We start from the raw sequence: 24328 nt of genomic DNA on the forward strand, positions 1-24328 counted from the left end.
CAGAACTGTAGTGCACAACAGACTTACAATGAATACACTCTTACAAGAGTGGAGAAAGCAAGGGTGGTCCTGGGTAGGCACTCAGAGGTATGTTATTCAAGGATCGCTACATGACTATTTCTGAACTCAGCCATTGTCAGACTTCTGACAGTGCAGATTTGCCAGGTTTTAAACAACTTATTTAAGTGATAGCTCTGATTTGCAAATACAGGGACATCAGAACATGATTTGTAGATAAGACTCTCTATTCTCTGTTTCAATGTAGGATTTCTTTAAATAGTTAGCTTTATTTGAAACCAATTTAAAGATTGACTCATGAACAGTTTTCAGGAGAATAGTTATAGCTTAAAGAAGAAAGCCATACTTGTTCTAATTCAAGAGATATATGAAGAAACTGGAAATGAGAGAAAGGTTCACAATATTGATTGAATATTTTCAAATATGATTTTAAAGAAAGAAAGGTGAGAATTTGTGTCACTTGTCCTGAAAAGCAGAAATATAAGCATTAAAGGATCATTTTATTAAGTTGAGAAATAGATTTTTTGCTGAATTTTATTCAGGACTACCGAGAAATATCATCTTCTATATAGTTGTAAATATGCAACTTGGCTTTAAAATTATTTAGAATCACTGTCTGAAATGTCAGCAAAATTAAGATGGTTTAAAAAAAAAGAACTACCTTCTTCCCCATGCAAGTTACGTGTGCTCTTTTATGTGCAAGAATATGGAGCCTTTTGTCTGGGTTGAAAGTAAGAGCAAGATTTGCTATGCTCTCAGATTTTAAACAGTAATTAAAATATAATTTATAATTAATTCTGGTAAAGCTTATTTATTTTTTTTATCTAAAGGGTTCTGCTTTGTTTTTCCAAGAATCATTATGAGTAAGAGTCATTGCCTCTTAGGGCTTGGCAAATCCCAAATTTCTGTCTCTCTCTCTTCCCCTCCCTTTCTGTTCCCTTTCTTTTTATCTCCCACTCTCTTTCCTTAATTGGCTCTAATATAAAACTGAAGTAGATCTGGTAAGTAGTGTTTCGTGTTCTCTTCTTCTAATTTAAAGCATGGATGAGTAGTAGACTTTTCTTTTCTCTCTCTAAATAAAAAATAACAAACAGTACCCTAAATCAACTTTTTGTATGGTCTTGGTTTTTATTAGGATGGATCAGTGACCCTCACTCAATTAACATATGAAAAAAAATAGTTGCCTCTACCCTAGACTAAGCAAGAATGACTGCAGTATGAGAAACTGGGTTCAGAAGCAGAAAGGAGATATTGATAGATTTTTGTACACACAATGATTTTATGTGAAACATCAGCTGTCCTAGGAATTGATTCCAGGTTAGTTGGAAGAAAGCTAAGATTTCTATTGCTCCTGACTATACGAACGTGCTTCATTAACCATTCAGTTAAGCATTTTCTGAGATGACCTTGGTCTTCTTCGGATCTAGCTGCAGGGTATCCTATGTTATTTTACACAGTTGCTTCTACTGGTTAGAATTGTAAAGAGTCTTACTCTAATGTCTTTCTTTGTTGATGGAGACAGCCAAGGCCAGACAAACTCAAGGGACTTGTCCAAGGTCACAGATAAGTCATGGGAAAGTCTGTCCTAGAAATAAGTTTCCAAGTCAGTTCATGTCTTCATTCCTTAAAAATGTATTAAGTGCCTACTATGCACAAGGTTATGTGCTAAGCCCTGGAATGTGTAAAGAAACAAAGCAGTGATGATTCCTGCTCTCATGGAGCTAAATTTGTGCTGTTCTTTCCATTATTTCCTGTTTTAGCGGATAGTTGTTTTGGGTTGATAGTGGCTTTTCCTATTTTAGTAGATAGTTCTGGGAGTATATATTAAAAGTGCCTTAAAATCAAAGACTACAAATTCAAGTACTGAGTAAGCTATGTGGTATCTTGTGGGCATTAAAAAAGTTTTATTATCTTTGACTAATTTACTTAACCTCAATTTTTTCCTGATATAATTATACTACTACTTTGGTTTATAAAATTTTTCATTCATTGTATACTTATTTTTCTTATAATGTGAACGTTATAACAATTTCTTTAAAAATGTGGTACACATAAAACTAGAAACTGTGTTCTTTAATTATGTTTTAAAAGAGCCCACTGTTAATTATGTTTTAAAAGAGCCCACTGTTAAAATATGCCAGTCAGGGCTAAATATTTATATAAAATCTTTTAATGGGCTAGTAAGAAAGAGCAAGAGTGACAACTATGCCAATAATAGTGTTTTCCAAACGAGACTCTCCACTTAACAATGCATATATATCATCTCAGCTATGATATAGATACTAATAGAACCTGCATTTTAAAGATGTGAAATTGAGGATTAGAGAATGAAAGAAGCTGCTCGATACTATGCAGCAAGTAGCTGACGAAGGTGGAATCTAAGAGATGTGCCTGTTTAGAGAACATACTCTTAACTACTAACCTGTAGTGAAGGCTGTCTAACACATAAAAAAGTATTTAGAATAGTATACCTGGGCCTAACTTGACCCAGGTTTCTCGTAAAGCCTGAGAATGTATAATAAAAAAGAAAAATTAATTTGAAGCTTTGCTTCTTTCTGGTCAAATTCTCCATTTTTAAAAGATAACTAAAGTCAAATAAAATTACTAAGCCAAACAGAAAGTACATAGATGGAGAGGAACCCTAGATAACTTAGTTAACTACTTAGAATATAAGTAAAATTAGGTGTTGAACTAGATAATCTCTTCAGTTTTCATGGCTTACAGTTTCTATCTGTTGAAATTCTACCCTCTTTATTCAACACTCATTTCAGTGAGATTATCACCTCAAGAATCTTCCAATTCTATGAGTCAAAATGAGTCTTTCTTTCCTCTGTCTTCCCATAGCTCTTTGTACCTCCACAGCAATTTTGGGGGCTTTTGTTGTTGTTATTGCTTATTTTGTATTACTATTTATTTATTTTTTTTACGGTTCGCGGGCCTCTCACTGTTGTGGCCTCTCCCGTTGTGGAGCACAGGCTCCGGATGCGCAGGCCCAGCGGCCATGGCTCACGGGCCCAGCCGCTCCGCGGCATGTGGGATTTTCCCGGACCGGGGCACGAACCCGTGTCCCCTGCATTGGCAGGCGGGCTCTCAACCACTGCGCCACCAGGGAAGCCCTGTATTACTATTTATATAGGGATAATGTTAGATGACTAAGTAAGTGTAGTCTATGTGCCTACATGATTGATATTGTCTAAAGACAAAATTAGTACCTTTTACTGTATATTGAAAGTTTGCTGCATGCCAGGTACTGTGTGTGTCTTCTCTGCCCAGTATTTTAAACGTTAGGACTCATTATAAAGAAACAGGCTAACTGAAAAACAGAAATCAGGATAAGTCCATACTATTAGTAAGTGGTGATGGCAAGATTTGCATATATCCCATGTTTTTAATTACTGTATTACACTATCCATTAAAATTAACTTGTGCCTGAAATCAAGTGTATATCTATCATGCTAACTCACCATTAAAGCTTTTTTATAGTTCACTATAGAAAATGAATAGTTAATTGTAGTTTCAGAATAAACTCTAAAAATAAACAATGCAACTAGTTAAAAACCTTAATTTTTCTTTTATGTAGAGGCCAAGAACCAATTTCCATAGATTGGCAAGATATTTATTTGTTTTAATGAGGTTTTGCCTATGTAGCATGTCAGAAATCTTTTTTCTAAAGCATTGAAATTTTTAGTAATTAATATATATATATATATACATTTTATATATATATTGCATATAGTATTCTTGATTTAAAAAAAAGAAAACCTGTTTTTCTGAAAAAAATAAGGTCTATCAATATGTTGAACATGAAGACGATGTTTGGGGCAACATGAAATTTTTAGCGTCTCTTTTTAAAATGAGAAATGGGTCTGCAGATTATATCTTTAAAGCTAAAGTACTTAGCATGTATATACACAATTTCAGTTTTTTGAAAAGTGTTTTTCTACAGAGAAAATAAATTAATTCTGAAGTTTAAAATTTTAACCCTTCAGTTTAAAATGACTTGTACTGGTTGAATAGCATTTGCTCTTTAAAATATAATATATGTAAATGCAGATATAAAAATATTGAACCAGATTTTCTTTCAATTCCTAATCAATAATAAACGTAGTTTACCTGTGTAGATTGCTTTCAGCCTGCAAAATACTTTCACAAATGCTAACTTTGCTGATATTGAAATTATATATTTTGTTTTAAAAAAATTAACTCTTTCATTCTAATCTTCTTTCCTAAATTATAGACTTGGGCTTGAAAGTAGCATTACAGATTATTAGGTGCAGCTATGAACCCAGTATAGAAATCACCAATTTCAAAATTCCTGCTAGGTTGACACCTAATATCTGAAAATCTTGGATGACAGAAAGGTCAGTTGGTCAACAGATGGTTCAGTCTATTTTGTTTGCCTGTTAGCGTTTTTTATTGTTTTTAACTGAGCCAACTATTTTTTCTCTCTGTGTTATTATACAAACTCTATTCCCATTTTAGTCTTTCAGATTATTGAAGTCATCTGCTGTTCCCTGTTTATTTTGTTGTTTGGCTTAACATTTTTGGTACCTTCACTCCCTGATCAGCAGATATTATTTTCTTTAATTTCTTCATTGTCCTGATAAGTCAGTTCTATGACATCCTCTTTTCCTCTTACAAAGTCAGTCCATAGTAGACAGAGTAAATGACTGGTCTAATTAGAGCTTTGAAACTGGATACTTTGCATTTATGTATAGTCTGGCTTGCAATATTGTTTTCCCTTGGCAGTCCCACTATTGCCTCATTAGTACACAGCAAGCATTTGCTCAGTTAAATCATGGCTTTTTCATAAAGAAACTGTTAATTTTACATTTGGTTTTATGGAGTTAGTTTAGAACTTTATTTATATCCTTAAATTTCAAACTTGATTGGAGCCATAGGACTTGGAATTCTAGGACACCCTTTGTCGTCTTTTTAAATACTGATTTTGGCATGCAATATAATTGCTATATTTAACTTTGTGTTCTTCAGAAATTTAATGTGTCTAAATATTTTGGCTTATTACATGCAAAATAAAAAGAGATCATTTAATCTGAAGGGTCTCAGCTGTATTAGTATTAAATCTGAAGAGATGGTGGGCTCCTAAATGGTAATTAAAAATTTATTCCACATTCAGCACAAACTAGTTGCAGTTTCAGAAATACTACAATAAAAAAATCACAGAGATTTCACTGAGGAAATGATGCTAAGGTTTAGATCTGAAAGATGACTACATTTAACTAGACTAGAGGAGCAGGGAAGAGACTATACAGAATATTCAATTATAGGATACATTAATGACTTTGATTTTATATAAATTATAATAGGAAGTCTAAAATTTTTAAAGTAAGGGATGACAAAATCAGATCTATATTTAATATAAATCTTTGAAAATATTCTGGCTGCGATGTTTAGCATTGAATGAAGATGGTGAAAGTGGACTTACTGAGGCTAGATAAGACTAGGTTGGTGGTGGTGGCAGGAGAGATGAAACAAAATGGATAGATTGGAGGGCTGTTAGGAGGTTTTATCCACAGAGTATGAGGAGAGAATGATAGGAAAACTGAGATGGTATCAAAGATTGCTCCTAAGTCTATGGCTTATGCAACTAGATTGCTGGTGGTGTTATTTGTAAAGATGGGTCACTCTGGAAGAAAAACTACTTTGGGTTAAGAGAAGGTAGATAGTATGAATTTGTTTTGAACATGTTGATTTTGAAATACTTCTGAGATGATATATCTCCAGAGCCATAAAAAGATAAATACCCTTTCACCAAGAAATCACAAGTCTGGGAATGTAGCCTAAAAATATAGTGTAAAATATGGGGAGAGTTATGGCTGAAAATGTCTATTGCAGTGTATTTTATTAATAGGAAAAGCTGGAAGCAATGTTAATTTTCAAAAATAGAAGAATGATTTAGTAAGCTTTTGTCAACTAACTAAATGCAATATTAGTTAGCCAATTAAATAGCCAATTAGCCAATTAAATGGTTGTTTTAAAAACTTAGTGACAGGGAAAGAATTATATAATGCTGAGTTGTAAAAATAGTTAAAATAATTTGTACATTACAAATAAAACTGAGTAAATACAAATGAGTATGAAATAAAACTGGAAAAATAAATGAAATTGCCCAATAGTGTATTAGAACTATAGGTGTATATATTTCTTTATTTAAAAATTTATTTTAAAAAATTAAATTGTTCTCAATTTTTAAAAATATTGCAAATTTAAGTGCAGTTCTCAAGACTAGTTTGTTTTTAATTAATGGTTGCATTCTTTTTACTGAGGTTAGAAATATTAAAACATAACCTTTTCTCCAAGAAGCTTTTTAAGATAGTCTTAAATAACTCTTATGATTTCTATTGTATGCCTTTAGGGTAGAGGCTGATCTACTTTATACTTAGTCATGGTCATAAAAGTCTCCATGTTAGAAAAAGAATCTTAGCTGATATTAGTTACATTTAAATTAATCTTCTCTGTGTTTGTATGTGTGGTAAAATGTAATTTTAATGAACTCAGAATCTGAGTTCTAGAGTACTGCATAGATTTTAGGGAATTACTTGTATCATTTAGTTCTAAGATCCAAGAGAGTCATTTTTTCAAATTTAGATACGTTCATTTTTAAATTGTAAAGATTTTGTTTTCAGCAATAAAGAAGAAAAAAGAACTATATCTTTCTTAAATTTATACTAAGTGAGATTTTGAAATTTTAATTTTATTTTGTGTTTTTAAATGTACTAAATAAAATATTAACTGAGTTTTAGTGCCATATTTTACCAATAAGCTTGTTATCATCAGTAACATTATTTCACTGTCAATTAGCATAAATAATTTATCACTGTAGACCCGAGGACTTTATTTAAAAATTGTCACTTTGGGAAATGGTTTATTTTCCAGTTTTCAATCTATTAGACAGTCATAATGAAGTTTTTCGTACTCCAAAATATTCATTTCAAAAATCTTACATAACCTAAGAGTATATTGAAGAGTAAAGACACGAAGTTTTATTAAACTGTATATAAGCAACTGATATTACGTAACTAATTATAAAGGCAGTGACTGAGAATTGACAGTTTGTTTTGAGCAAGAACATTTTGGCAATTTGTTACAAAATATAGTATAGTAAATTTTATTCTTTAAGAAGTATTTTCCATATTTTAGGATAAAAAGTCTCTTCAACTTATTTTGATGCATGTTTTAACACAATTTAGTAAAAAAAAAAGTCACATTTTAAAATGTACTCAAATGTTGAATTAGCTTTATTCAGAGTGGAATATTTTTAGTCGGTTTCTAATGGTGCCTCGATAATGTTATAAATCAAAAGTGCCATTTAAATTCCCCAAAGTAATAGTTAGGGAGTATGGGACCTACATGTACAGATTGCTATATTTAAAATGGATAACCAACAAGGACCTACTGTATAGCACAGGGAACTATGCTCAATGTTATGTGGCAGCCTGAACGGGAGGGGAGTTTGGGGGAGAATGGATACATGTATATGCATGGCTGAGTTGCTTTGCTGTGCATCTGAAACTATCACAACATTGTTAAGTGACTGTATCCAATATAAAACAAAAAGGTTTTTAAAAATTCCCCAAAGTAACTGGTATTGAAGATTCTTAAGAAAGTGCAAGTTTCCAAAAACAGCAATTATGATGCAATCTCTAGATCACATGATTTTGATCCCATGAAAAATAATCATTGGTTGGTTCATATATTATTTCATGTACTTTGAATATTTGATGAACTGTGGGCTAAAAGCTGGTGCTCCAGTTACAAATGAGCCTAACATCTAGGTGTCTAATAATTTCTGGATTTGGATTATTTTGATGTGCAGCTACTACTTTAGTTGGTTCTGAAGCTGCTAATGTTCCAAGATAATTGTTGAAGAAGGAGAAGGAGGAGGGGCAGGGGGAGAGGGAGGAGGAGGGAAGAGGGAAGAAGAGGAGGAAGGAGAGGAAGAGAGAGACAATGGCAGTGACACTGGTGATGAAGATACAATAAAATATAGCTACTTTCTCTTTACACTGAATTCTTTAATTACTGGTGGTGATCAAAATCATGAAGACCATGTTAATGCATAAGATAATTATGCAGTTTTAGAATTTAGTTTCCTGTCAATTAAAAAAAATCACAGTTGATAGGTTGAATCAAGAAATTGGAGGAAGGCAGATAAATTGGGAATTTGGGATTAACAGATAACACTATTATATATATGAAATAGACAAACAGCAAGGTCCTACTGTATAGCACAGGGAACTGTATTCAATATTTCATAATAACCTATAATGGACAAGAATCTGAAAAAGAATATATATATATGTGTATATATATATATATATATATATATACACACACATAACTGAATCACTTTGCTTTATACCTAAAACACAGTAAATCAACTATATTTCAATTAAAAAAAAAGAAATTGGAGCTGACTCTCCCTCCACCCTAGAAAAGAATAAACTTCAAGTAAATTTCAAAATATAATTTAAAAACTATTTTAAAAATGACCCCCCAAACCAGAAAAATTAACCTAACCATAATATATTGAAATTATTATTTTTAATAATATATATGAAATGTCATTGCTATTTTTTGCACAAAATTCCAGTTCTTATAATGTACTATGTATACTGATACTAAAATTGACCAAGAAGTTGAAAATTTAATTAGGAAGGCCTATAATATTTGGCAGTTTCCAAAGCAAATAAGGATAGGTTTACATATTCATTATGGCTCCCTTTTTACTGCATGACTTCATTCTTATATGCATACTCATTTTGTAAAGTTAGGCTTCAGATATTTTATCAATCTCCTGATTCTCTACATTTTATAAAGTCAAGATAAAGTCAACATACTTCTAATTATTTTAAACATTCAATTTATTTTAAACATTATAAATCATCTATATTTCATAAATTTTATCAGCACATGAATAAACATGCACATGATACTGCATTCACCAAAGATAATCCGTAAGTTAAAAAAAAATTTTACATGTACTTACTTGAAATAAAAGAATATACCAAGTGAGATAAGCAGTGATGCAATAGATAATCCATGTCCAATTATAGTCAGATAAAACAAATTCAGTGCAGTCTGTAATTTGTATGGATAAAAAAAAAATTAAGGCTCATATCAATACTATAATTCTACATGTGTATAAGCTCAAAATCAATAAAATAACTTATATTTTTAAAAACATGTGATCTGATAGCCTTACCATTTAGTTTTCAAGCCAATGAGTATTAGAATACATCTGGAATGAAGAATATCTATGAAAATTTATCAGGTGATATCAAAATTTATAAATTGCTCTTTTTATTTAAGAAATTAGGAGTCACATATTAAACATATGAAGAAATAAATTTCTTGATTTACGTTGTATAATATATGAAAACCAACATTTATCATTTTGGAGGGCATTGACAATTTTCACTCTATCAGTTTGTGCACCTTAAATCAATGATTTTTGTTTGTTTCTTTAGACTTAAATGCCAGATAAGGCTTTCTTTCCTAACTGCGTTTTTTTTTTTCATTTGACAAATTTGAGCCTCCAAAACAAGTCTCAGAACAGTAATTTACAGGCGCCTCTGATCTGTACAAATAAACTTTTTATCTTGGCTTTGACTTTTTCTCTGATTTTTGTCTTTATTCTATTGTAACTTACCATTTTATTGTGTATTTTTATAATTCTCTTCAAACCCTTCTTTGAGTAAGCAAAGAATACATGATTTATAATTATGATAGCTGGCAGTTATCAAATGCTTACTATAGGCTTGTTAGTTTTCTAAATATTTTCCTTGTATTAAGTCAATTCTTATGAAAACCTTGTGGATGGGTTTAGTATCCTCACTTTACACAGGAGGGGACTGAGGCAGAGAGAGGTTACAGCTTGCCCAAGGTCACAGCTGGTAAGGAGCAGAAACAGGAAGTCAGAAATCAGAACTCAGCTTTAATCACTGTGACAAACTGCTTCAATATACACACACGTGCAAATATATGCAGGCACTTTGTATCGAAGCTTTATTGTTGAGACAAACTGTGACTAACCTTGACTTTAATGTATGATGTTAAAAGTGGGAATGCCAGTGAGGGTGACCTAATAGCCAGTCAGAATGAAAGCCTTCTGCTGAGGGAACTGTGTAAACCCCGCTGGGCTTATTTTGTTTACTTGAGCACAATTCCTGACCGTAATTCTAGGAATTCCACCACAGTTGAAAATTTTCTTTTTTCTTACATTTTTAAAGTATGTTTAATTTGGAAAATTCTGAACTTCAATACTGAGACACTGAATTACCTAGCAGGATTGCTTCCTCGGTGTAATGACCAAATCAATAATTATTTCTACGAAGATATTTTTGTTCATTGTTTTTATGATGAAAAGGCTTTACAATGGAATGAACACTAGCTAAATTTTCTCCAATATTGTATCAGCAACTAACTTTTAAAATAGTGTAAATTAAATCTGAATTTATAATTATTACTTACCTTCACTTTCTCATGGGTGTTAACATTACATTGGGTATAATTTGTCCATGTTCTGTTGCTTGCTGGATGTCTAAACCAGTTTCCATCTTGATCACAGATTTTTGTAACTTTTTCTTTAAAATTAAAAAGGAAACAGTAATTTAGTTAACCTAGGGTTTATTAAATAGATGTCAAGGATATTTGTATATGAATTTCTGCTTTTACCTGAAGGATCGAAGTCCTGAAAGTAATCTGGGCAGTGCTGCATTGATTCTGTTCCTGCAGCAACATCATTCCAGCACAGCCATCCATCCCAGGTTCTGTTGCAATAAATGCCTTAAGGGGAGAGTAGAAATTAGGGCTTACTAACTCTCTCTAGTTATATAGAAAGACATAAATAATGGTAGACTCACACTGACATGGAATAAAGACTGTCTACTGAAAATGAAGACATCATATAAAATCTTTATAACAATTACTTGGATTGTTCACAAAGTAATGATTAGAATAACTGTTAAATTAAATTTAGAAATTTCTAAAAAATTATGAGGTTTAGCTTTAATTCTAATTCTCAAATGTAGCTATTTATTTAATAAATCACAAGGTCTTTGCTGGTTTTCTTAACCATAAAGTAGTGGTTAATTAGTGTCCCTATGCTTGAAATTCAAAAGCTATGGGAAATTGAAAATATGTTTTATTTTAGAAACTGTATTCTTAGGGCAAGTTATAGTATTTTCTGAAGTGAACAGACGAACATTCCAATATTTCCTGTTTCACGACATTAACCCTGACACATACTTATTTAGGTCCCTCCACCAAATTCTAGCTCTTACTTTCCTTCCTTTTCTTTTCAAACGAAGTAGAGCGTTTAATCTCTCATTCTTTTCTTACCAACATTAAGACAAAGAACCTCTTACATGAAAAAGTGTAAAGTTTTTTAAAGACATAGAGAAATAAAATGACCAAAATGTTCCAAAGTTATGTCTGTAATCAAAGAGAGTAATTTTCTGCCTTGTTAGGTAAGCACACATAGATAGAAACTTGAATGTTGCATGAGATGTTTATTATTATTAACAGATTTGTACAGCAATCTCAGAATCAATCTAGGCTTCACGGAAGTAGAAAAAGTTCTAGTGGCCTGAAAATCTAAATAATTCTAGTTAAAAAAAAAAAAGCCTCAGATAGTCTGTTTTCCCTCCTGAGATTTTCAAACTCATATAAATAGCTTGCATCCACATATTACTAAATAAAGTGCATTTTGTGGCCTATCAGAGAAAAATTTCCTGATACCATTTTAGAAAGCCTCACAAACAAGTCCTTATACTGCTCCAAAAGATTCGGCAACACTGGCTGCATGATAGATTGCCAGGTCTAGAATTTTTCCAACTGTGTTGTATGGCATTTGAGTGAGACATGAGTAGGTATTCCATTAAAAAATTATGTAATCAAATAGATTTGGAGAACACAAAGTTAAAATAAACATTTCTTTATAACAAGATTTTCTAGAGTATTTAAAATTACAAAGTGTATTATGACTCTCCAAGAGGAAGATTTATTATGCAGTGATCTTGAACTTATTTTATCACAAAATTATTTTATTATAAAACCCTCATAAATGTATTCCTATTGTTAAACAATTAGATTTGAAGCTAGCTTTCACACATATCTAGATGATTTGGAAGGTGTTAATTCAATAATTTTAAACCAATAACACTTAGTTTTTTGGGGGTTTTTTTGCGGTACGCGGGCCTCTCACTGTTGTGGCCTCTCCTGTTGCGGAGCACAGGCTCCAGACGCGCAGACCCAGCGAGCATGGCTCACAGACCTAGCCGCTCAGCGGCCTGTGGGATCTTCCTGGACCGGGGCACGAACCTGTGTCCCCTGCATCGGCAGGCGGACTCTCAACCACTGCGCCACCAGAGAAGCCCAACACTTAGATTTTAATGGAATAAAGTGAGAAGCCAGATCAGTTAACAAAGAATTTGTATACAAATTTTAATTACTTGATAATTCAATCCCTATTGAGCTAATATCAGATAGTTTGTCATTGTCTGGCATATTTTAAAGACATGTTTTAACTGGATATATATTGTAATAAAAATATTTGGGCAGATATATCTAACTACTTCTCCGAAGATGAACAAATTGTATTGTTCAGTTAGATTAAGGTTCAAGAGTTGACCAATGTGGAAAAATTGCTTTTTTTCTCTTTCTCACAAGCAAGTTCATTTTGACAGTTACAAATACTAATAATAACCTACTTTTTTTTTTTTTTTTTGGCGGTATGCGGGCCTCTCACTGTTGTGGCCTCTCCTGTTGCGGAGCACAGGCTCCGGACGCACAGGCTCAGCGGCCATGGCTCACGGGCCCAGCCGCTCCACGGCATGTGGGATCTTCCCGGACCGGGGCATGAACCCGTGTCCCCTGCATCAGCAGGCGGACTCTCAACCACTGCGCCACCAGGGAAGCCCTACTTTTAACATTTCATGTATATAACAAACATTGTATTTTATACTATCAAATATTTTCCCCCAAAGTTAAATTCTTTGTTTCCACTGATGGTTTAAAGATTTAAAAATATCTAAAGTCTTCACATTTTGCTTTGTTTCACTATGAGTGTTGCATTTTACGTTTTGAACATAACTCTGCCTTTAGGGTTGCCAGGTAAAATACAGGACTTGTTTTTGCTTTTGCTAAATTTGGCAACTCTACTTGTCCTTCTCAGAATTGAAGCATATATACGGCAATTAGTAGGCCCTCAATAAATGTTTCAAAAATACCTTAAAAATATCTTAATGGAAACAGAAGCTCTTGGATTTCATTAGCTTTGCTACCAAATGTATCACACAAAGTATGTTATGTGCAAAAAAAAAAATTAGTTGTCATTTTATTAAGCTATTATCAAGGAGCTTTTGAAAAAAAGGACGTACAAATCACATAAACTGAAGATCAACTGTCACTGATTTAATCCAAGACACATACTTATTTGATATTTTAAATATCTTTATACCATAAAAAATGTTACTAAAAATATCCCTGTCACATTTTTATTAGAATTTTTTAGAAGAGGCAAGATAATTGCATCGTGAAATGTTCTTCATAAGTAAATAATTAAAACTGCACATATACCAGAAAAACTAGCAATTAACCCATTTTTAAGAATGGACCTAAGGGACCCGTAATAATGTAATGAGGTAGTTTTCTTTCAAAAATATTTTAAATGCATTTAAAATTAGTCATGTTTACCTTCTGTTTGTTGAACAGGGTCTTGCATAATTTTTTGGTAACATTCATATTGAGCCGTCATGATTTTATTTCTAGTAACACCCAACTGAATTAAGTCACCAGGGTTCTCTTCTGATTCTGCTATGACAAGAATCTAAGGGATTAAAGAAAATAAAACTTCAGAATTGTGAGAATGTCTGTGAGAAGCAGTCTGTCACATTGAAAAACAGTAAGTGCAGTGATGTACTGCAGGGTCATCAGGCTCTGGGGGGAAATTCCTGATTTGTAGTGTTTACCAGTTTCCGTGGTGTAAATATCCCTACTATGTCCAATTTCAAACCACCACCAAGAGTTGCCAATGGCCCCAGTGAGCAGCATAGTCCACAGTTCCCTCTCAGAAGACTGTGGGAGCCAGCTCCAGGCCATGTATCTGGAATGCAGACAGCTGTATTCAAAATTCACCTCTATTTTTTGACCTGGGAGTGTAGACAAGATATTTAACCACCCCCTCTACCACTACCAAAACTTCTGCTTTCTTATTGTAAAATGGAATAAAATAGTATCAAGATAACAGAGGGGAAGTATCTGGCACATGGTAAATGCTTAAAATTGTTGCCATTTTTATAATTACATTTTGATAATCAAAATAATGACAAGTTCATTTATGATGTTGGTAAACAGAATTTTTATTGTATGCACATCAATAAAGGTTTTAGGCAAGGTATATATTCTTCCACTTTAGTAGCTTTATTTTAAGCTTCACTTATACTTTAATTTCTACATGACTTTTTTTCCTGTTTTGTAGCATGAAGCCTGTATAAACCTCTCTTCAACCTTATTTCTTCTTTGCTTTTGCATAATTCCTATTAATTACTTTCCATAAACAGTTATCTTTCTATTCCTATTTTGTTTCCTTATTTTTGATTTTCTATTCTCTAGCAAGAAGTTGAATTTAATTTAAATTTAAAATAAATAGTAAAAGTCACTCAGTATGTGGCACCACTCAAGTTTCACCATCACCTCACCACCATTTAATATTAACTTTTTTATTCTTTGATTGGTTTTAATCTCTTAATAAAGATTTATGCAGCTGTTGTGCTGCACAAGTAACAAATGGAAATTTATAACATCAAGAAAAAATTCTTTCCTCCTGTTCTCAGTTTATAGAATTGCATAAAATCAATATCATTTTTATTCTTACTTAAAAACTCAAGTTTGCACATTGTCTGAATGAATTCAAGAGAAATGGTCACAATTCCTTAAATTACAATAATCAGATTGGTAATCTGTTACAGAACTACCTACAGGGAACCAACTTTGGCCTGTGCAGCTCATTGGCATGCTCAATGGAGGGTGGGAGCTGAAGAAACAGGAATCCTGTTTCTTGAATTTCAGTCTGTTTACTTAAGATAACATCTAAGAAGTGCAGAATTTGGACTGCTCCTAGACTTGAGAATGTTTTTAAATACAAAGGATGACAGGAGAGTAGTTGTGCTTTTTTCCCATTTAGGTTTTCTATATTTTTCTTGAGTTTCTTTGTTTGAATCTTTGTGGGGTTTACTTGGAAACACTACAAGAAAATTATTTGCTGGCACAGAATTAGGTGAGATTATGTCTCTGAGTTTCTCAACATATAATAAGAGTATAGTCACTGTTTTAATGTGAAACAGGGAAAAATAGGAACAAAAATTTCTGTAAATAAAAATAAAATTAAATGTCTATGACCTATGACCCCTCGAGTACAGCAATTGCTTTTTAGTCATCCTTAGTCTACCCTCCACCTCCAGCCCCACGTCCCCTGCATATACATGCAGAGGCATGCAGGAGTGCACATACTCACATACACATCTGCCTCAAACTTAGCATCCATGCCTGTCAGAAAATGGGCACTTAATACTTATTTGAGTGAATAGGTAAGGAAATTAATTTAAAACATAGTGCATGATTCCAAAGTGCTTTTCAATCAGTACAGGTCAATCAGTTGGCAGAATGGGAGAAAAATCAACAGGTTGGAATTGCTTTTTTAACAGATCTAACTCAGAATCAGAGGTCTGATTGAAAATATTTCATCTATTACGTACGACTGTACTATAGAGCCATTCCATTTTTCTTTCAAACTCTGGTAATGGCTTTTCTCTGGCGTCCGCACATTTGTGTTCATCATCCCTCCACCCACACTGCACTATCATACTGTTGTGCCTGCTACAGGACTAAAAGCCTTAAAAGGTACACTGAAGGGAAACAAATGATTGCTGTGTTGATTAGATATAAAAATGTACTTAATTTATGCATCCAATAACTACATGTATTTTTGTGTTATTAGCCTTTATCAATTATGGGTATGTTGGAAGTTAAAACAAATAATCATAGATAGGGAGATACATTAGAGAAATTTATGCTTACCATAAGAAAAGGCAAGAGAAACAGAAAATACAGGACACTCTTTTTCTCCATCATTAAAGCCAAGATGAAATATGTTATATAATATAAATCAAACTGCAATAGAAAATAAAAGAAATATAATTTAGCAATATTTATGAAATAAACATAGATGGCTCTCAATGGAAAAAATGTTAAAACTGCACAATAGTTTTGCTTTAAGGATTGGATTAATAGTCTTACATATTACAAATGTTAAGAGCATCATGGCTTAAAGTACTAAAGAGCTTAATTAAATACATTTTAATTTAACTTAATTAGCCTTACAAGCAGGAAAGCCTCTTACAGATATATTTTTAAGTAATTAGAAAACATCTCGCTTTCTTTACCTTTACCAAAGTTGGGATAAAAAGTACAAAGTAAAGAGTTTCACGAGAACATAAAAGCACAAATTTTGATAGCATATTTTACTATAAAGCTTACCTTTATTTCCGATAAGTATTAATATTATTTTTAATTTTATGACTCTTCAACAGTTTAAGGGAAAAATTTGTATTTGGGCCAATTTCTTGAGAGTTAACATCCGTAAGTCATAAAAATGGCCTTATGATTTAATAGAAATTATTCTTCACTTCAGCATTCAATTTTTTAATCAAAAATAAAAGATTCCCTAAGTCATCTATATTATTAAAATAAGTTTACAGGAGATGGGAAATACCAAATAAAAGTATATCTGTTGAGTATTTCTAATGATAGATACAGTTCTCTGCTAACTTCTTAATTCTAAGAGACAAACATTGCAGGAGTAACGTGTATAATGCTTACTCCCTCTAAGTTCCATGATCAACATACTCTGGCAGTATTTTTATGAAATATAAATGACCATGGTTTAGTCATAAAATATAGTATTTATTTAACTGAATGAGTAAAAAATATTTTTCAAAGGAGATAAAAATCTAATCAATAGATATTTGCCAGTGGACTATGAACTTAGATTTGATTTTGTTAGGAAACATGTCATGATTTTTATTATAGGGCAAATGTTAGAATAAGAATTATAAAAAACTTTTCTTCATTTTACTTAGCATTTGCATTATCACATGCAATGAGAGCATGCCATTAACTAGCACACAGAATCTATGCCATTGCTTGCCCTCATCAATGACTTACCTAGAAGAAACTTTTCTTTTTATTGTAGCAATCTTCCAAATAATGTTTTCTCTTCAATCAGCTACACTGGGCTTTTATTATTAGCTGATCTTTAAAAACTACAACCCCCCAAAAAAAACATAGGAAGAATTCCATTAATTTTAGATGTAAAAAAATCATGTTGTAATAGAGAGAAAACAATGAATCAAAGTTTTTGCAATTCAAAAATTAATGAGTTGATATTTTAGTTTTTATTGCATGGAACAATGAGAAAAATCTAATTTTCCAATACTTACATTCACAATTGTCTCCAGACTCAAATCACATTTTCTCTTGGATTATACTCAAAACTGTCTTGAAAAATTTCTTAAATCCAGGGTCATGACCTGAAATATTGATATAATGATTTAATATTATTTCAATGAGCCAAAATCATTTCCATAATAAATTTAAAATTTCAAAGAAAATGCCACTAGAAAAATGATATTTTTATTAAGCTATTCCAATTTTTAAAAATCTGTTTTGCTTACAATATATTTGAGTTTTGTCACAAATATTTGTTGTTTTCCATTATATGGAAAAACTTAATGTCAATTTTCATTTATCCAGGATGGTCAAAACACTAGCAATCAACTGAATCTTTTACTTAAGTAAATTTCAAAGAACTAGAGTATGATAAAAGGACTTTTAAATTAAACTGTATTTTAAACTTCCTTTGAATAATTTTATCTAATATTTATTGGAATGTGTTAATCTTAGTTACTTATATCTATTTCCCTAGCTTGTGCGGTGTCTCACAGGCAGAAACCATATCTGATTGATCTTTGTATCCTTTGTCTCTGGCAGTTAATTTACATTTGCTGTATAAATCAATGAATAAATAAATAAACAAATGAAACAATAAAGTACTTTAGGATTTTAAGCTTACAATCAGGAATACTAATCATAACTATTAGTGAACTGTCATTTCTTCTATTAGAAGACTTTAAGTAGTGTTTGAATCTATACTGACACTGAAAATTGGGGAAAAAAGTTCTTATATCAGCATGTTTACTTTCCTACAGAATAAAGTCCTTTATTCAGGTTTTGAGTCCTGTGGTCGTTTGGATATTGAATAAGCAGTAGTTTACTGTACTGTCTTTGGAACTCATAAAGCTTAAGCCAAATTTAAAACATTAGTCGTCCACATTTTTCTGTATTAAATACATATAAAACACACAGATTTATGAACAGGAATGTAAAGAAATATTGATATTGTTTTATTTGGAAATCAGATAGGTTTTTATGAAGCAATGCTTTGATGATTTACATGAGTCAAGACTAAATTACCTTCCATGTGTACATGGGCTCAAAAATTGAAGGAAAAAGTGCCTTAAAAAACATGTTTGAAGTTTTCCTATACCCAACATATTTGAAAAACAGTTCATGTAACAATAGCAGTTATTTTTGTTGCTTATCTAATGGGTTTCAAAGTCAGAATTCCAAAAAGTATCTAGTGAAATATCTCTTAGCATGCAATAGATCATCCTGGCACCAATAATTAAGAGGACTTTATTCAACTCACAAAATATTGATCAGTGCAAGTAATTCCACTTTTACAGCTTTCTCTCTTTACCCTATTCCCTAGTGATCTGGAAAATGGGCTACTAGGGACAAGATTGTATTCTGCACTGTGTAAACTTGTAGCACTCCTAACCAAGGGGGCAGGTTCATGATCTCTGATTTTATCAAGGATGCAGCAGCAAGTTTGGGTGGCAGTCTTTCAAAAACGTGGTGGACACCTGTACTCTTCATTAGATCTAGCAATGTCCATTTCATGTGGTGATCCAATTCGCTTGAGGCATCTACTCTACAAAGGACTCATTAAATTTCCCTACCAGCAGACACATATGGCGAGTGGTAGTTATGGAAGAATCACCTCTTTCACCAAGAGCTCCCTAGGCCAATAATGGAGGGATCATGACTGGGCATATAGATAATGCCATTGCAGATATGTATGAAGGTCAGTTTAGATTGAGCCTCATATTGAGGTATAATGGCATGATTATTACCAGGAGAAGTATGTTTACTTGTACTCCTAGGTTTAGCTTATTGGTTCTTTGTATACAGCCTCTCATATGTTCATTCAGCAAGTGGTTCTCTCTTCTATGTTTAGCTTATTCCAAATTTATCTTTGCTGAAGTTCACTTGATATCAATTGACCTAAGCTGTTAAGTAAATCATTGTAAATTTCTCAGATCTAGTTAAACCATTTACTGACAACTGAGTTGCATGTTGCCTGGTGAAATACATAGTAGCTCCCATTCAATTTGGAGGAGAGATCAAGTACATAATTAAAGGAGGTCAAGTTAAATGACTAAATCTGGTAGTGGATTTTTCCAAGTGAGCTTAGGTTTGTTTCATGGGAAAAGCACTTCTTCAAAACTGAGAAAGCTCTAATTTAAACTCTTAAGTGAATCTGTAATCACAGTGGTACTAGTAGTAGTTACTGGCATTTTCTCTTTCTTCTAGCCTCATGGATCCTATAAATACCATTTCATTATCACACCTCAAAATTAAAGTGGAAGATTTGGTTCTACTACTAGAAACAAAATAACTTTCTTTACAAGCTTCTTGACCAAAGAATCACCAAAATAAAATTAAAATGATTGATTTCATCACAGAAAGAACGTTGACTTGAGACCTCAAATAACTTTTGAAATATAGCTTCCTAGCCACTCAAGGCTTTATGTAGCATCATTCTGGGTTCATTTCTTAAAATTTCAGTAGATCTGCAGCCCAAGACAGTTCTACATTTTTTTAAACAGTTCTACATTTCCAAGTCCACAAAGTTTAACCAATCTTCTTGGCTTACTTCAGTGTAAAAACATGTTTTATTCTACATAAACATAATAGACTAGTGTGACTTAATCAATACTAATTTACCAGAACATAAAAGCATAAATCCAGTGCCTTTCAAACCCGCTTCTTATTTTCTCAGATTTTTATTATACATATACACACTTTCCATTCATTTATTTTTCTTAATAATAATTCTTATTTTTAGTTGAGTCACCTAACCCTAATATTAAAAGTGTATGTTCACTCCAAGATTAAGAAAAAAAACCCAACTTTTGTTTTCCACTCCTTCATTTCCAAAATATCTTGGATTTTCAGAGGCCTTAAGCCATATTCTCTCCTCCTTTTATTTATCCAGTCACTATAAAGTTGGCTAACAGAAGCATTTCCCACACGTATCTAATTTGCCGTTAAGTATCCTGAACCTTTGTGTGAGCAAAGTGAGGCTGTTTCCTATCTAGGTACATGCCTTCCTTTATGGCATATTAAACAAGCTACATTTCTCCTGAGTCAAAACAAGGAAAAAGCACTTTTCAATCCCAATATTCTACATGTCTATGACAAATGGAAACTTCTTTCTGTCATTTTATACTATGTGGAACAGATTGTGCCACTAAAACAAGTATCCAAGTACAAGACCTGGTTACCTGTTATTCTCTCCTCACTGCTTATTTTTTGGCAAAACGTAAGTCTTTGTGCTAGAATGATTCTTGCAAATTACTGTCTTTACTTCCACTAGAGTCTTTGAGAAAGAAATTCCAGTATAAAGTTTTAATTCCCCACCCCCATCCTGACCTGGAATGTTCCTAACACTTTCAATCCATGAAGCAGTAAGAAAATTAAAATATAAATAGACTTCTCTTTCCTGAAGATCTGTTACTGATGTAAGAAAATCAAACTGTAAGTCCTTTTTTATAATATGGCTTGGGGTTTTCATTATTTAATGAACAGTTACTAAATTACTGTTGTAACATAAAACAGAATTCCACAGAGTGTGGGTTAATGGATCACCTGTATCAGAATCACCACCAGAACTTGCTGAACACGTGAGAATGTCTAGGGCCCACAAGAGAACCTCTGCATCAGATCCTTCAGAACTTTGGAATCTGCACTTTTTGCAAGCACCTGAGGAAATTCATGGCCTGTTAAATTTTGGGAAGCACAATATAAATACATCATCATCATTTGGCCATGTTGAAACCTGGACACACTTATATTCCTCTGTCCCTAGGTACTAGCCAGACTATTTTAAAAGTACTATTAAGTATAAATCAAGCAAAATATTCTTCAGTGTTCTCAGGCATAATTAATATCTGAGAACTTCCAGAGCAAGTTATTCAAATATCCTATTTTAAAACATTTCATGTACTGTTGTAATTATTCCTTTGTACCGTTTGTGCCTCTAGATTGTGAGCACAGGAAGAATAGGACATGCATCATATTAATCTCTGTGACTCCAAACCCTAGCAAAGTGGGGGCATAAAGAGGGTATATAAAGTATGTTTTGAGTAGGTTACTTACAAAATGAATTTAGTCAAGTTGAAGAAAGCTTGTGTTCTGGGATGTTCTCAACCCTCTCAAACATATTAAAATTTTTTGATACCTTAAAAAAGTCATTGCCTGGATTGTAGTCCAAGAAATTTAGATTCAATTCATCTTGACTGTGGCCCAGGTATAAGCATTTTATCAAATTTCCTAGGTGATACAGGAATATACAGCTAAATTTGAGAACCAGTGGGATAGACAGAAGAATACTGTGGTAGGCAGAATAATGAGCCTCCAAAGATTTCCATACCTAATCCCCAGAATCTGCAATTTTAAGGTTATGGACTTTAAAATAGGAAGATTATCCTAGATTATCATGAATTATCCTGGTAGGCCTAAACCCAGCCCTTCAAAGTAGAAGAGGAAGGTCAGAGTGATGCAGCAGAAGAAAGGAAGCAGAAGAGATATGGCAACATAAGGAGTTGATGCACCATTACTGGCTGTGCCATGCAGGAGCTCATGTACAAGGACCAGAAATAGGCCTCTAGGAGATAAAGGTGGCCCTCAAGCTAACAGCCAGCAAGCAAATGGGGACTCAACTGTACATCCTCAAGGAACTGAATTTTGCCAACAATCTGAATGAGTCCAAAAGCAGATTCTCTCCAGGATCTTCAGAAGAAAACACAGCTCTGCCAACACCTTGACCTTGGCCTTGTGAGACTTGGAATAGAGAAACCAGCCAAGCCCATAGGACTTCTGACCTATAGAACTGTGAGATAATAACGGTGTGTTGTTTTAAGCCACTAAATTTGTGGCAATTTTTTACAGCTGTGAGGAAAAACTAGGTACAAATACTTACCTGATCAAAAATTAATTTTCCCATCAAAACTAAGTGGTAATTTTCTTCTTCCCAACTTGTCAGTCATTCCTCCTAACTCTAGAATACAGATCTTTTTCAATTTATGATAGGGTTTTCTCCTGATAAATCATAAATTGAAAATATCATAAGTCAAAAATGCATTTAATATACCTAACCTACTGAACACCATAGCTTAACCTAACCTACTTTAAACATACTCAGATCACTTACATTAGCCTACAGTTGGGCAAAATCACCTAACACAAATACTATTTTATAATAAAGTGTTGAATATTTCATGTAACATATTGAATACTATACTGAAAGTGAAAAACAGAAGGTTTTATGAGTACAGAATGGTTAAGTGTATCAGTTTTTTACCTTCATGATCTTGTGGCTGACTGGGAGCTGCAGCTGCTGCCACTGCCCAGCATCACAAGAGAATGTCATACCACATATTGCTTGCCTGGGAAAAGATCAAAATTCAAAGTAGGGTTTCTACTGAATGTGTATTGCTTTCACGTTATCATAAAGTCAAACCATTGTAAGTTGGGGACTGTCTATGTATTCATTATACTGTAAGGCAATCACGTTAGCTAGCAGAATTTCTTTCTAGCTGCTCCTAAATTGCTGTGTGATTTTGAGAAAATTGATTCAACTTTTTTTCTGCATGGTTTACCCAACTAGAAAATGGGTACTCAACTTGATCTTTAGCTTCTTGTTTGCTACTGCATCCTTGTTAGAAGAGGTATGCTGGAGTCAGAGAGCCATATTTTCAAACTTAAGCTCTTGCAACACTTAAACTCACTAAATCTATTTCCTGACCTGAAAGTGGGTGTACAAATAGTGGCTGAATCAATGATGCCTAGAATTTTTATCATAACTCATCTTGTCAGTGTGTTAAATTGGGTAATAGATATAAAGAATTTGTCTAATAATAAATACACAATAAGCATTAGCTCTTGCTATTATCATTATTACTATATTATTTCAATCAGTTGTCACAATGCTAATCTCAACTGAATGAACCAGCATACATATTTTAGTGATTTGGCCAAGGTCACATAGAAGCTTAGGGCTGACACAAAGCTAAGAACTCAGATTCTCTGACCCTAAATCTGGGCCCCTTTGTCCTACACCATCCCGACTCAGAGGACTGAGTCATTTATTTGGATAATTAAGGTTTAAAAAGTGCAGAATACATTTCTATTTTGCTTATTCAGTTGTTTTATTTAACTGGCCATTCATTCATTGCATTGCATTTTATTTTTATTCATAAGACACATTTATAATTTTTTTCTGGCACAATTTCTTCTTTTAATTCCTTTCCTTAGAAATGTTGTGACATTTGATTTTTTTTTTTTTTAACTTATATTAGTAAATGGCTTGACAACTCAGACTTGCCATTCTGCTAAGGTACCAAAATCAAAAGCACATGTATTGTCTCACTTGCAAGCACTTTAAAATGAAGTTTAGATTAAGAAGTACTTCTAGAAATTCAATTAGTCATCTTACCCTATTTCTTGAGCAACTACTTTCACTTAGTTGTGCACGGAGACAGAAGTGAACACAAATTAAGATTTCTGCTCTCAATGAAAATATTTATCAAGTTAGATAGTGGTAATCTTACACTGATTTTAGAGGATTCGTTCAATACTTTTAAACACAGTCCATAAGAGTCATTCATGAGGTTCTAAAAAAGTATGATTTCACAACATTTAAGACAGGAAGCTAGTGCTGGGCCTCAGTCAGTACACTTTCACTGAGCTTGAGCAGGTTACATACCTTCTCAGGTGTCTTATTTGTAAAACAAAAGAGTAGGATAAGATAAATTTAAATATTGAATAAAGGTTCAAAATTTATATAAAAAGAAATAAATGGTTAGTATAGGAACAGTTTTGT

At 32.8% G+C, this 24328-nt stretch overlaps 1 protein-coding gene across 4 annotated transcripts in view; it reads right to left on the bottom strand.

The window, feature by feature from the left end:
• CALCRL (calcitonin receptor like receptor) overlaps window positions 1-24328 on the bottom strand; it is a 104366-nt gene that overhangs the window by 27214 nt on the left and 52824 nt on the right. For 2 of the 4 annotated variants that reach the window (XM_024746067.1, XM_024746069.1), the window contains 6 exons: window positions 17541-17630; window positions 16120-16212; window positions 13738-13870; window positions 10717-10827; window positions 10513-10625; window positions 9029-9120 (listed from right to left, as the gene is read on the bottom strand). In XM_024746067.1, coding sequence (XP_024601835.1) covers window positions 9029-9120; window positions 10513-10625; window positions 10717-10827; window positions 13738-13870; window positions 16120-16173 — 503 coding nt within the window. In that variant the 5' untranslated portion in view covers window positions 16174-16212; window positions 17541-17630. Of the gene's footprint in view, window positions 1-9028; window positions 9121-10512; window positions 10626-10716; window positions 10828-13737; window positions 13871-16119; window positions 16213-17265; window positions 17364-17540; window positions 17631-21093; window positions 21208-24328 lie in introns of all 4 variants that reach the window. The other 2 variants (XM_024746068.1, XM_024746070.1) reach the window with 2 other exon arrangements.

The sequence above is a fragment of the Neophocaena asiaeorientalis genome, unplaced genomic scaffold (genome assembly GCF_003031525.2).
Source record: "Neophocaena asiaeorientalis asiaeorientalis breed wild unplaced genomic scaffold, Neophocaena_asiaeorientalis_V1.1 scaffold421, whole genome shotgun sequence".
NCBI classification, from domain to species: Eukaryota; Metazoa; Chordata; class Mammalia; order Artiodactyla; family Phocoenidae; genus Neophocaena; species Neophocaena asiaeorientalis.